At 39.7% G+C, this 12,677-nt stretch overlaps 2 protein-coding genes across 2 annotated transcripts; one reads left to right on the forward strand and one right to left on the reverse strand.

Annotated features, from left to right (window-relative positions):
* Positions 1 to 609: 609 nt before the first annotated feature.
* LOC115777662 (guanine deaminase-like) lies at positions 610 to 3,152 on the reverse strand. Its single transcript, XM_030725604.1, has 7 exons — positions 3,034 to 3,152; positions 2,857 to 2,954; positions 2,556 to 2,623; positions 2,043 to 2,192; positions 1,790 to 1,908; positions 1,659 to 1,686; positions 610 to 1,563 (listed from the first exon to the last, which is right to left on the reverse strand). Exons 2-7 carry the CDS (start codon positions 2,946 to 2,948, stop codon positions 1,487 to 1,489), a joined length of 534 nt encoding a protein of 177 aa, XP_030581464.1. The 5' UTR covers positions 2,949 to 2,954; positions 3,034 to 3,152; the 3' UTR covers positions 610 to 1,486.
* A 5,986-nt stretch (positions 3,153 to 9,138) lies between these two features.
* LOC115777664 (DNA ligase 1-like) lies at positions 9,139 to 11,543 on the forward strand. The gene is made up of 2 exons (XM_030725609.1): positions 9,139 to 10,811; positions 10,980 to 11,543. Exons 1-2 carry the CDS (start codon positions 9,795 to 9,797, stop codon positions 11,220 to 11,222), a joined length of 1,260 nt encoding a protein of 419 aa, XP_030581469.1. The 5' UTR covers positions 9,139 to 9,794; the 3' UTR covers positions 11,223 to 11,543.
* The last annotated feature ends 1,134 nt before the right edge of the window (positions 11,544 to 12,677 follow it).

Here is a 12,677-nt window from a genome sequence, read left to right on the forward strand (position 1 = left end):
GAGAATCTGGAGAAATCTGTGTGTGAAAGGAACAAGGCCAAAAATCAATACTGGATGCCTGTGATCTTCACGCCCTGAGGCACCACTACATTAAACACAGGAATGATTCTGTCATGGAAATGACTGCATGGGCTCAGGAACACTTCCCAAAATCACTGTCTGTGAACACAGTTCACTGTGCCATCCACAAATAAGGTTAAAGCACTATCATTTAAAGAAGAAGCCATATGTGACCACTATCCAGAAATGCTGCTGTCTTCTCTGAGCAAAAGCTCATTTAAAATGGACTGAAGCCAAATGGAAAACTGTTCTGTAGTCAGACAAATCAAAATTTGAAATTATTTTTGGAAAATATGGATGACACATCCTCCGGACTAAAGAGGAGAGGGACCATCAGGCTTGTTATCAGTGCTCAGTTCAAAAGCCTGCATCTCTGATGGTATGACGGTGCATCAGTGCCTATGGAATTGGCAGCTTGCCCATCTGGAAAGCCACCATCAGTGCTGAAAGGTATACACAGTTTTTTTAAAACAAGACATGCTCCCATCCAGATGACATCTTTTTCAGGGAAGGCCTTGCATATTTCTGCAAGACAATGCTAAATGGTATTGCAACAGCATGGCTTCATGGTAGAAGAGTCTGGGTGCTGGCATGTGTGCAGTCCAGACCTTTCAATCTTTGGCACATCATAAAATAAAAAATAGAACAAAGATGACCCAGGACTGTCGAGCAGCTAGAATCCTATACCAGACAAGAAAGGCTTTGCATTCTGTTTTCATTTACACTTTACACCGCGTACCAAGTTTTTTGGGAATTAGGGTTGTAGCATCATGTGCCATTTGGTATTTTCTCAAGTCAGTTCCAGTCTTTGGATCACAAAGGATGCTTTAGCTGCACAAGCATTAAAATTGGAACCATCAACCACTGAAGATAATCAGTTCAGGCACTGCAGCGGCACACTGAGCAGCTTTACTTCACCAACACTAAACTTTGTGGACAAAAGTCACACTGAACCAACAAGTAATAGAAAAGGAATATTTAAATCTTCAACAGGATTTGTGCCGCTTTTTTTTTTTTTTTAATTAAAACAAGTTTAAGAAAGAAGTTGAAATAATAAGTATGATGTGTATATGAACAAAGGGAAGACAAAAAAAAGTGCTTTGTTAATCAGAGAGTGTTGTTGCATTAGTAGCAGGCAGAAATGACACACACCTGGCTGGCAACAATCATCTGAAAAAGTGCAAAGTTCACTTAATAAGTCCCTTATTCTCCTTTTTACAACCCAGCAATTACATTTAAAGACTCATGGAAAAGACTCATGTATTCTAGCTCAACTGTCCTGAATTGTATGAAATACTGTGTCTGTTCTTTTTTTTCACCTGTTTTGCAGACACGGGGCATTTTTTATAGTTACTGTGTTGGACATCCTGTATCTTACACATATTTTAGGCTGTACGAGGGTACAGCTGTACGAAGGTGCAACAGCTTACTCTTCCTTTGGCTCGGTGAATGGCACCACCTTCTTGCCAGCTACAAACACCTCCGCTATGTTACGATCATCACCTGCCACAGAACAAGGAAGGGAGATCAGCATCAAGTAAATGGGTCAGAGTCACACTCTACTGAAATATTTTGGGAACCAAAAAAGTGTCACTCACCCAAATTCAAGAATTTTTCCAAAAGAATCTGAAATTCGAGAAATTATAAATTATTCCAATTGGACTTCAATCTGAGTTTTTTTGTTTTGTCTTAATTTATTTCAACAGATTTATAGTGTCCCACTACCAACCTTTGGTTTCTCAGGCTGGATGAGGTCAATAGGCCCATCCTCAGCAGCTACATTAATCCTCAGGGCATCAAAGTCTTTGCCCACTTCAAAGTTCCCCGTTTGGTCATTCAGGGACAAGGCTACAGAAAAATAGACTTCATAAAATAAACTGTTCAACATAGGGACTGAACACTTGATATATTAATCATAATAATAATCATAATCATAATGCCTACTGCAGAACTACTCGTTTTGAATGGCATGTGTATCTTACCTTGGCTGCCTCCCAGTGTGGCTAGTTTGAACACCTCCTCAAAACTGAGTGTTACGTCATGTGCTGGGTCCTGGATGGTCAAGACTTTAGATGCATCCAGAGTTCTCCTCACGGCATCGAGCACAGAGGCAGAATAGCCTCCAGCCACATCTGATGCAGCGCCACAGACACAGACAGGATGGGGCATTGAAATATAAAATATGAAAAGCAAGCACTTCCTTTGTATAGCTTTCTGACACGTGAAATCAAAGCGCCTATCAAATTAAACTTTTTAACCAACTTTGAGCTTGATTTTAAACTTTTACGCTGACCTGCGTGCCAAACCTCTCAGCTGACTGTCCTAAATGAACCATAAAAATGAGTGGTGCAATGTTTCAGTGTAACAGTGTGCACTAGTATGGGGAGTTTACAAAAGCTTAATCACCAAACATCATTACTTCTTTATAGTGTAAAGAAATGGTCTGTTTGCAGAAGTTTGCAGAATATTTAGAATTACACTTGCTCTGCTCCCACCTGTTCCCAGCCCCAACTTCACATTGTGCTTCAGGACATTGCGGACATTTAACACTCCACTGCACAACCTGAAAAGAAAGTGAGAGAGTGAGAGATGGCAATCAAACTGTAAATAAATATTACAGGGAATATTGTTTTACTGCCAGGTGATTATTATTTCAGGACTATTACTACTGACCTATTTAAGGTTTAAATTGAAATCCTTTTAATGCTCGTACAACCTAATTCTACATATATATACACACACACACACACACACACACTCAGTCAGATATAGTTCAAGAAACTATCAGGTACTTACGAAAAGTTGGAATTGGGACAGTGGGACAAAGATGCTCCTGTCTCTCTGAATAGAGCCAACTCTTCATCACTGAGGTAGCACCCATGGGCCATCACTGTCTGTGAAGCATCAGTGGTTATCAGTATTTATATCATTTTTGGTGCAAAAATGTCTGTGCGGAGGCAGGGGCGTGCTGACCTTGTCAGTGAGCAGGTTGTATTTGTGATAGACATCTGTGTAAGACTCTGAATCAGGAAACAGCTCCTTCACAAGCTTCACTTTGGCCACCACTGGTCAGCACTGCTATTTATAACTCAAATAGACTGTGTGTGTGTTACTGTTACAAACTCTTTTAGATAAGATAAGATAAGATAAAAACTTTAATAATCCCACGACGGGGAAATTTGTGCATTACAGCAGCTCAATACAGAGAAAAAATGAAAAGGATGAGTAAGAACAAATAACTAAACTAAAAACTAAAATTCAATAGAATAAAATAAAATAGAATAAAATAGCAAAAAACTATACACATATACATAAGCACTATATACATAAATATATATATCAGTGTCAATACCCACATTTACATATACACACATATACACAGGGAATTAAGGAAATAATAATGTGCACTCTTTGCTGAATATGTGTCAGCAATACTTGTATTTAAGAAAAGTCTAATTTTTTACTGCAAATTTTTATCACAATGTAACAAAGGTATATTAAAGTCTTGCACATTGTAGCCTTGTCTTTGATATGTGATATCATCAGTGATTCAAAATAAAGAATATCACCAAGATTGTGTTGATTTTTTTTATGCTTTTGATATTTCATCTGCATTTTTTGTGGCACAACAAAATGCACAATGACCCTTCTGTCTAACTAAAGAAGCAGCTGACAGAGCCTGTAATTAACCTTCATTTTTTTTACCCTCTGGACCAGACAGCTTGGAGACATTAAGCTGGCTGTAGTGTCATGTTCTACAGACATCAAGTCCTCTTCTTCTCTTTATATAGTCCCATACAACAGTTCACTGAAGAGATGCTAACAGTCACAGCCACTAGTGGAAGACACTGTACTTTTGAATAATATAATTAAAATGAATGGTATGGGTGGATTAAAACAAGCTTGAAGTGGAGATAATGATTTGATCTGTTCAAAGGAGCAAAATGTTTTGGCCAGCAGAGATACTCTCACTGTGGAGGATAGAATAAGTCCAGCAAGGGAGTGACTGCTATGTGCTAAAAAAAAAAAAAAGAAAAAAAAAAGCCAACCTGAAGATCAGCTAAAAGGATTTAAAGATATTTAAATGCCCATGAACTGACTAATTAACAGGAGCAGTCCTGAATGTTAACTGAAATACATCAAAAGAATTCATATTTTTTCTCTGAGGTGGCTGTAGTGGACGCACCAGTTTACATCTGAATTGTGAAAGCAAATATTTTCTGAATGAGATTCTCAGTGCCCTCAACTCATTTACTTAATAAATGTAAAAAGAAATAATCTAACACCTTCAGATTCCATGTTTGTGTATTCCCTGTAACACCTGGGTTTGGTTATTTAAGGTAATCATTTGTTTTTGATGATAACTATCCACTGCTTGTGGGTATCACCAGTTAACACAGGTGTGTTTCCTGAATTTTGATCATGAAGTCTTTAATCTCATTGAACTTCAGACACACTGACAGTCACTGCAGTTCTATTATAAGACGCTGCAAGTGCTCTAAACTTACGATGGTATGTGTTTCATGTGGAGGCAGGTCATAGCTTTACTTAAATAAACAGCACTTACAATCACCTGGAAACAAAAAATGTCAACTTGGTTCCTTATTACATTTTTGCTTTCCTTTTTCAATCTTCACTCATACACTGCTCACTGTCCATCACCCCCTCATTTTAAATCACGTCATTCAATTTTAAATCAGATAAGTTACCCTAACAGTAAAAACAAGCCTTCAGCAGCCCAGCTGTCTGAGCTGATGAAAAATAAGGCACATTTGCTTACTTCATACAAAATAATGGCACAACTTTATATTGAGGACAGCTACCCATGTTAATCTGTGATTATCACCGGGTAATATGGTTGTGTTTCCTAAATCAGCAGCAGGTGTTAAACAACTGACAGAGTGAACAAGATGTATGCAGGTAACACAAGTATTTCCTGGTTCCTGGTGAGCCTGGTTCTGCCGCAGGTTTCTTCCTCTTTAACCCTCTGAACTTGTTCGTTTTTACTACCCTTTCAGCTTGTTTGTGGACAAAAATGGCCACTAACAAACAGAGGGCATAATTTTTTACATTTTTCTTGTTTTTTGATTTTTTTTTGCATAACGTTTTTTAACTAACATCAGTTCTTCACGTAAATGTAAAATGTTCATTCCTTTTTTATTTATTAACCCTTCAAATGCCAGCTTGTTTGAACAATGCACTCGTTGGCAAATTACCTCAAAACTGAATACTTTATATATTCTCAGTACTATGGGATTCTCTTGTATTATCAAAAGTACAGCCTGAGATATGTAACTGATTAATAAGAACACTGATTATTATGCATTAATATATTTTTGCAGACAAGGCAAAATTGAAAAAACTCCCTTTCAGCTTGTTCGTGGCCAAAAATGGCCACCTCATGTTTATATTCTAGAAATGTTCTAAAATTAACATTTTTAACCGATTTTCACACTTTCACAGAAGAAAACATGAGAAGGCAGAACTCTGAAGCACCTACGATGTCAGACGCACAAAGACCACAGAAACGAAACATGCTGGAATCCCAGAAAAAGGCAGAAGATTTTAACGGTGAAAGGAGGGGTGATGCTGGTTATATGGCGTACAAATCGGAAGAATGGTGCCGGTACTATCCCAGTGAATACAAAAAAGCGACAAAGGTACATATTAACTGTCTCAAGATGAAACTGGAGGCATCTGAGAATAAACTAAAAGAACTTCAGAAATGTTACTTTAGCACCAATAATTCAGGGAACATAGCCAATCTGATAACCCAACTGGCCGAATCTGAGAAGAAAGTAAATGAGCTCGAAGCCAACAAAACAATTTTAGAGAATACCATTAATGATCTGAAAGAAAAGCATCATACGCTTGCAATGGATTCCTACAACTACAAAACTGATTCAGAGATCACCATTAATAACCTGAAGAAACAACTGGCAGAGGCTTGTTTACCACAAAACCTGCAGGAACAAAGTAGCCAACCTGCTGCAGAACTGAGTGCAGAGCCTTCCTGCCGAGCCACGAAGGCTTCACAGACTGACTTCAAATCTGCCAAAAAGGCTGACCTTGAGCTCAAGTGTGGCAAACAACAAGTTTCACAACTTGATTTTTTAAATTAGCATCAGTCCTTGTCATTAGAAGCAACATTTGATTCAAACTATAAATTTTAACCTTTTAAATCCCAGTTATATCATGTAGTCCTAATAATTTATAAAATGAGAAAATTATAAATTAAACTTTTTTTTACCAAATAACACATGCAACCTGATTTATTTTTTTAACCTTCATTGCAGCTAAATGCATGTCAATTATCAGCAGTATCATTGATTTGTATGAATCATTACTTTTTGTGCAGTGATGAAAAAAACCTAAAAACTCCCTCTCAGCTTGTTCGTGGCCAAAAATGGCCACCTCCTTTTTATGTTCTAAAATGCTCTAAAATAAATATTTTTTAACTGATTTTCTCATTTTCAAAAATTGAATTTTAAAATTTGCATCAGTCCTTGTCATTAAAACTAAAATTTCATTCAAACGCAGAATTTTAACCCTTTAAATCCCAGTTATATCATATTACTGCTATAGGCTTCCTATATTCCCCGTCGCTGACTGCTGGTTGCCTGGGGTTTGTGCACAAAAGAAGCACATTCTTCCCTCACTTGGGCGTGTAGGATACTGCCATGTTAGTTTTGTGAAAACTAACATGGCAGTCTTTCCTTTTGTGAAAGGAAAGACAGCACAGAATCTTGTGCTGTCACAGTTGGAGGAGGTGGGGAGGTAGCTCTGGTTTGTTTCTCCTTGATTGTACCAACCAGAGCCAGTTGTCTTCTGAGGAGTTTCAAGAAAAATGAAGTAAAGATGTTTTCACATGTGACAGTGTGTCCTTGTAGCTCCCGTCAGTTGGAATGTGACCCTCATTCCATGGTTAACTTCCCAAATCAGAATTCCAATGTAGGCTCTCATCTCCGCTTCATCCACATCCTCCCAAACCTCACACCTCCTCCTCCCATGCAGGTTTGTGTGGGTGCACAGAAGATGAATGATCTCTTCTGTGACAAACAGGTCAAAGGCAGACTTCAAGTTGCTGATGTGGGCAATTGCATACAAGGTGGGCCCTGGGGTGAGACCAGCAGGTACTTGATTGTAGTGCAGGGTCTCTTCAGCAGTGGGAAACCACATAAGTTTCCAATCATGAGACATCCACTGATCCAACTGCTGTGTCTGTATTGTCCTCACTCCCTAAAGAAGTAGAATCAGGCACTGGCTGGTACTCTTCATCATCAGTGCTGATGCTGTCAACCTCTGAGGAAGGTGTGCCCTCATCTTCAGGAGTTGATGTGTCTTCAAGTACAGAGGAGTTCTCCCCATCTTCGCTCTTTGAGCACATTACATAGTCACGTGCTTGAAGCAGTGAATATGACCTTCTTGCTGGAGAAAATATGATCTTGAAGCTGCTAAGTTTACTTCTGGCAGCAGTCTTTGCTGCACCTGCACAAACTCCGGGACAGATTACAAACAGTGCCAGAGGTTGTTGTTGTTGTTTACCCTGCAGCTGCAACTTTGAACTCTGCAAGATGGCCAGTGAATTTTTTTATAACTTTTTTTAGAGGTTAGATATTTGGGTGTGGTATTTTTTTTAATGAAAAGAACAAAGCTACAAGTGCTTTGAACATGTGCATCAAAGCCAAGTTTACCTGGGAAACTCAAAGCTGAATAGCTGGTAACTTGGAGGTCATAATCTATTTCAGTCTGTCTTTCAAATACATATTTCTGCTCGAATGTCACATAAAGGAATAATTATTTTCATGCACACACACAAAAAATTATGTGACATCACTCCTATGTCAAAATTGTGTGATTTATTTGCTCCACTGGAGTGTAGTACTGTAAGCCATCATACGCCCCATTGGAAACTAAGAATATTACATAAAATTGCCTGCTCAGCCAAAAATTAATAAATTATCTAATCTGGTAGAAACTGTTAAAAATTACAAATTCCATGTCTTGGGTTTAGAATGAAAGCAGTTGTGCCCAAAATGCATGCTTTTATGTTGCATATAACAAGAGATTTAAAAATGTAGTTTCAATGGGTTTTAATGGGCCAAAAGTGGCCACGATAGAGCCAAGAGGAACAATTTAATGTATACACTACATTATTGACATATTTCAGTAGCTGAAGTTGAAAATTAAAAAATCAGAATGAAATCTAGACCCTTGTAAAATTTTATTCCATATGCATTAACACAGTTAAAATGGTTAAAAAAAGAGAGTGAAGTGGCCACAAATGGCCAGCATAGAGCTCAGAGGCTCTTTAAAGGGAGTTTTTCCTTCCAAATGTTGCCAAGGGTTTTCTCTGTAATTATTGTAAGGTCCTTACCTTACAGTATAAGGCGACTGCTTGTTGTGATTTGGTGCTATATAAATAAAATCTAATTTAATCCAAATTAGGGTGTAATCTCTTGGGATAATAAGAGATTACACCCTAATTGTCATGACATGGTGACAATTTGGTGGGACATGATTTTTGCCAAAGTCTCAAGAATCAGAGTTTACTGTTAATCTATTGGCATGATTTGTTCTTTCCATGGCCATATATGTATAGTAATACTACTGTATATTCAATTAATGATCATTCAGACTCAACACCCTAAACAATCAGTCAAACCACAATAGTCTGCCAAAGCACAATAGGAAACTGAATCAATAATAACAATGTTCTTCTGTACCATATCAGTGTCCGGAGATGACTGCGGGATAAAGAACTGCCTGGCTTTTCTGAGCCTTTATGTTTCTGCAGTGTTGCTCTCCTGATTCACGCTGCCTTATATCAGACAGCCCGCCGTGCGCACTCAACATACTCGCCGACAAATGTTACAGTCTGCTTTAAACACATCCCCACTGACGCTGTTCAGCCATGGATGTGCGTCTTCACACTCATGTCTGTATCTCTGCATACGTTCTCGTTTCTGGGGACGTGGTGGAGCGTCGGGTGTAGTAGCGGACATTTTTAAAAGGCGCGAGTGTGTGGCGTCTGTCGCTAGGAAACGGTGACAGCAGCGCCCATAGACATTTGTCTATGGCAGCGTCAGCTGGCAACACCGGTCCGTAGTAGGCTGGGGGTCCTAAGAGGATCCACGACAATTTTGCTGGCCTTAGTATTTTCCTGTATTTTATGCTTAATTGTTACATTTAGCGTTGATTTGTGTGTGACAGACATGAGTATTGGACATTTTTAAAAATATGGAACAAATCGCGTCCCGTATCGGTTCCACACGGGACGCAACATTTAATTGCCAAATAAAGGACGATTCCGTATTTTACGGGTGGCAACCCTACTCTTGATTTTTTATTTTTTTTCCACTAAACACTCTTCTTCTACTTTGGTTAGGCTTGTTAAAGAACCAATTATTGAGTGTTATGGTTTGATTTTGTTTTTTACTATATTCTGGTAGAGTGGTTTTCATAGTGGCAATTCAGCATATACTACAAAATAAAGGCCCTTCCTTACAGTTGGTCTGTTGGCATTTTATTTTGAAAGGAATAAAGAATCACATCAAAGAGATTCATTCCAGAGCACGTCAGAGACATATGAAGAGATGATGTCATCAGTCTTTGATCTTAGAAGGTATAAATAGGCTCAGCATTCAGACAAAGTTAGTAATCGCCGACGAAACACAAAACAAGAAGGTTGTCAGACTCAAAGCAATCAGACGCTTAAAAACACAGAAGAAAACATGAGAAGGCAGAACTCTGAAGCACGTACGATGTTAGATGCACAAAGACCACAGAAACGAAACATGCCGGAATCCCAGAAAAAGGCAGAAGATTTTAACGGTGAAAGGAGGGGTGATGCTGGTTATATGTCGTACAAATCGGAAGAATGGTGCCGGTACTATCCCAGTGAATACAAAAAAGCGACAAAGGTACATATTAACTGTCTCAAGATGAAACTGGAGGCATCTGAGAATAAACTAAAAGAACTTCAGAAATGTTACTTTAGCACCAATAATTCAGGGAACATAGACAATCTGATAACCCAACTGGCCGAATCTGAGAAGAAAGTAAATGAGCTCGAAGCCAACAAAACAATTTTAGAGAATACCATTAATGATCTGAAAGAAAAGCATCATACGCTTGCAATGGATTCCTACAACTACAAAACTGATTCAGAGATCACCATTAATAACCTGAAGAAACAACTGGCAGAGGCTTGTTTACCACAAAACCTGCAGGAACAAAGTAGCCAACCTGCTGCAGAACTGAGTGCAGAGCCTTCCTGCCGAGCCACGAAGGCTTCACAGACTGACTTCAAATCTGCCAAAATGGCTGACCTTGAGCTCAAGTGTGGCAAACAACAAGCGCAGAACCAACAGCTCCAACAGCAGCTCCAGGAATCTCAGAGACAACTGGAGGAGCAGGCAATTCAACACAGACAGGAGCGAGAGAAATTCCAGTCTGAAATGAATGAGGTAAAATCCCTGCTCGCTAACTACAAGGACCTTCATGCTTTCTACCTAAAAATCATGAAGGAGGAGAATGAAGAAAAGAGCAGCATGGGAACTCGACTGGAAAAAGCAGAGGCAGAGAAGGAATTACTGCCGCAGACTGTGGAGCCTCTGCAGAAAAAGCAAGGCACAGAGCAAGGAAAGGAAGGAAAAGTGGACTTGGTGCCGCAGACTTCCTTGTCTCTGCAGGAGCCTGCCGAAGAGAAGCAAGGCATGGAGCAAGGAAAGGAAGGAAAAGTGGACTTGGTGCTGCAGACTTCCTTGTCTCTGCAGGAGCCTGCTAAAGAGAAGCATGGGAACTCGACTGGAAAGCAAGGAAAAGTGGACTTGGTGCTGCAGACTTCCTTGTCTCTCCAGGAGCCTGCCGAAGAGAAGCAAGGCATGGAGCAAGGAAAGGAAGTAAAAGTGGACTTGGTGCCGCAGACTTCCTTGTCTTTGCAGGAGCCTGCTAAAGAGAAGCAAGGCACGGAGCAAGAAAAGGCAGGAAAAGGAGACTCACTGCTGGAAACTGTGAGATCTTTGCAGGAGTCTTTGAAAACAAAACAAGGAAACGAGAAGATCCTCATCGCCAAGCTGGAGAAGCTTGAGGAACAACCCAAACAGAAGAAGAAGAAGCGCAATTGGCTGCTTAGGCTCTTCAACAGAAACAAGTCCTAAAAATCTGATTTTTTTGTCCTAAAAATCACATTTATACACAACTAAATATGTCAGTGAACGTCTCAGTGGTACGGTAACAAATCATTCCTTTTTTCCATCACGCCCCCCCAACCCGCCACGGCAGATGGCTGCCCCTCCCTGAGCCTGGTTCTGCTGGAGGTTTCTTCCTGTTAAAGGGAGTTTTTCCTCCCCACTGTCGCCAAGGGCTTGCTCAGAGGGGATCTTCTGATTGTTGGGGGGGCTCTTTAAACCAACCACTGATCAGATCACTGGCATTAAATTTCAGACTCAGCAAATATGTAAACGGATGACTCCTCACAATCATGACATTACACTGTTATGATGTCAGGAATCATCCATTTAAAACATCTTTGCTAAGTCACGTTTGGTTATTTATAAATATGACTTTTAGGACCCTGAGACCAAATTTAATAAAAAAATAAATTAATTAAAAAAAATTCAAAGTATCTGTGTGAATGTTTTCATATATACTGTAAAAAATGTCCTGTTTTATGGTAAAATACCGGCAGCTGTGGTTGCCAGAACTTCACTATTAAAAATATGGTACAATACAATGAGAAATGACACCTGGCTGGCTTGCATTTTACAACCAACAACTGCTTCTGGTTAATTAAGAAGAAAATAACAGATAAAGCCCAGTGCACTCAAAGACACACTGTTAAACTTTAAAAAAACTTTTTTGCGAAAAAGTTTTAACTGATCCAATCACTCTTCCACCCCTTTCACATTCCGTGGCCCGGATCCGGGCCGTCACGCAGCATTTTTAAATATACAGTCAAATTTCTCCGTCCCTGTGTGGTCAAAAGACACATGCGACACATCAAAAGAAAGCTACGGCTCTCCTCTTTCCAACCATGTATGCCATTCCCAGGCACAACAATCACAGCATATACAGCACAGGGTATTTTAAACTAATACCCGAAACTAGTAATTTGACTTCCCTACGAAGGCTTGTCTCGAGACCAAATCTTCATAATTCCCCACAAATTTGGCATCATTCTGTCCATAACAGTCCAGTGAATATAATCCAATACATCCATGAGGTCAAAAACACGAGTCGCATCCACAAGGGCACCAAAAACAGAGCCTAAACTTTTCTTGAAAAAACGTAAACACACTTTGTTGCCGACTTTAGCTGATGTAGCCCCTGCTTTACCCTAGCTTTACGCTTCAAGATGGCAGCCCGGAGTCTTAGGCTTTCATTGACACCTAGCTAGACACCTAGATTGACACCTAACTAGAAACCACACCCCAGCAGCCCCAATGACTTCAGGGCCATAGCACTCACCTCTGTGGTGATGAAATGCTTTGAGAGACTCATCAAGACATTCATCACCTCCTCACTGCCCACCACCCTCGACCCACTACAGTTCGCATACCGGCCAGACAGATCCACAGATGACGCCATAACCTTCCTCCTCCACAAGACCCTTT

Source organism: Archocentrus centrarchus, unplaced genomic scaffold (assembly GCF_007364275.1).
Source record: "Archocentrus centrarchus isolate MPI-CPG fArcCen1 unplaced genomic scaffold, fArcCen1 scaffold_63_ctg1, whole genome shotgun sequence".
NCBI lineage: Eukaryota > Metazoa > Chordata > Actinopteri > Cichliformes > Cichlidae > Archocentrus > Archocentrus centrarchus.

Excerpts from the sequence above, each read along its gene's own strand:
- LOC115777662 (XM_030725604.1), bottom strand. The coding sequence starts at position 2,948 with ATGGCCCATGGGTGCTACCTCAGTGATGAAGAGTTGGCTCTATTCAGA. Across the intron at positions 1,687-1,789 it reads TCCAGCCTGAGAAACCAAAG|ATTCTTTTGGAAAAATTCTT; the intron begins GTTGGTAGTGGG and ends CTCGAATTTCAG. Across the intron at positions 1,564-1,658 it reads GGAAAAATTCTTGAATTTGG|GTGATGATCGTAACATAGCG; the intron begins GTGAGTGACACT and ends GTTCTGTGGCAG.
- LOC115777664 (XM_030725609.1), top strand. The coding sequence starts at position 9,795 with ATGAGAAGGCAGAACTCTGAAGCACGTACGATGTTAGATGCACAAAGA. Across the intron at positions 10,812-10,979 it reads AGGAAGGAAAAGTGGACTTG|GTGCCGCAGACTTCCTTGTC; the intron begins GTGCTGCAGACT and ends AAAGTGGACTTG.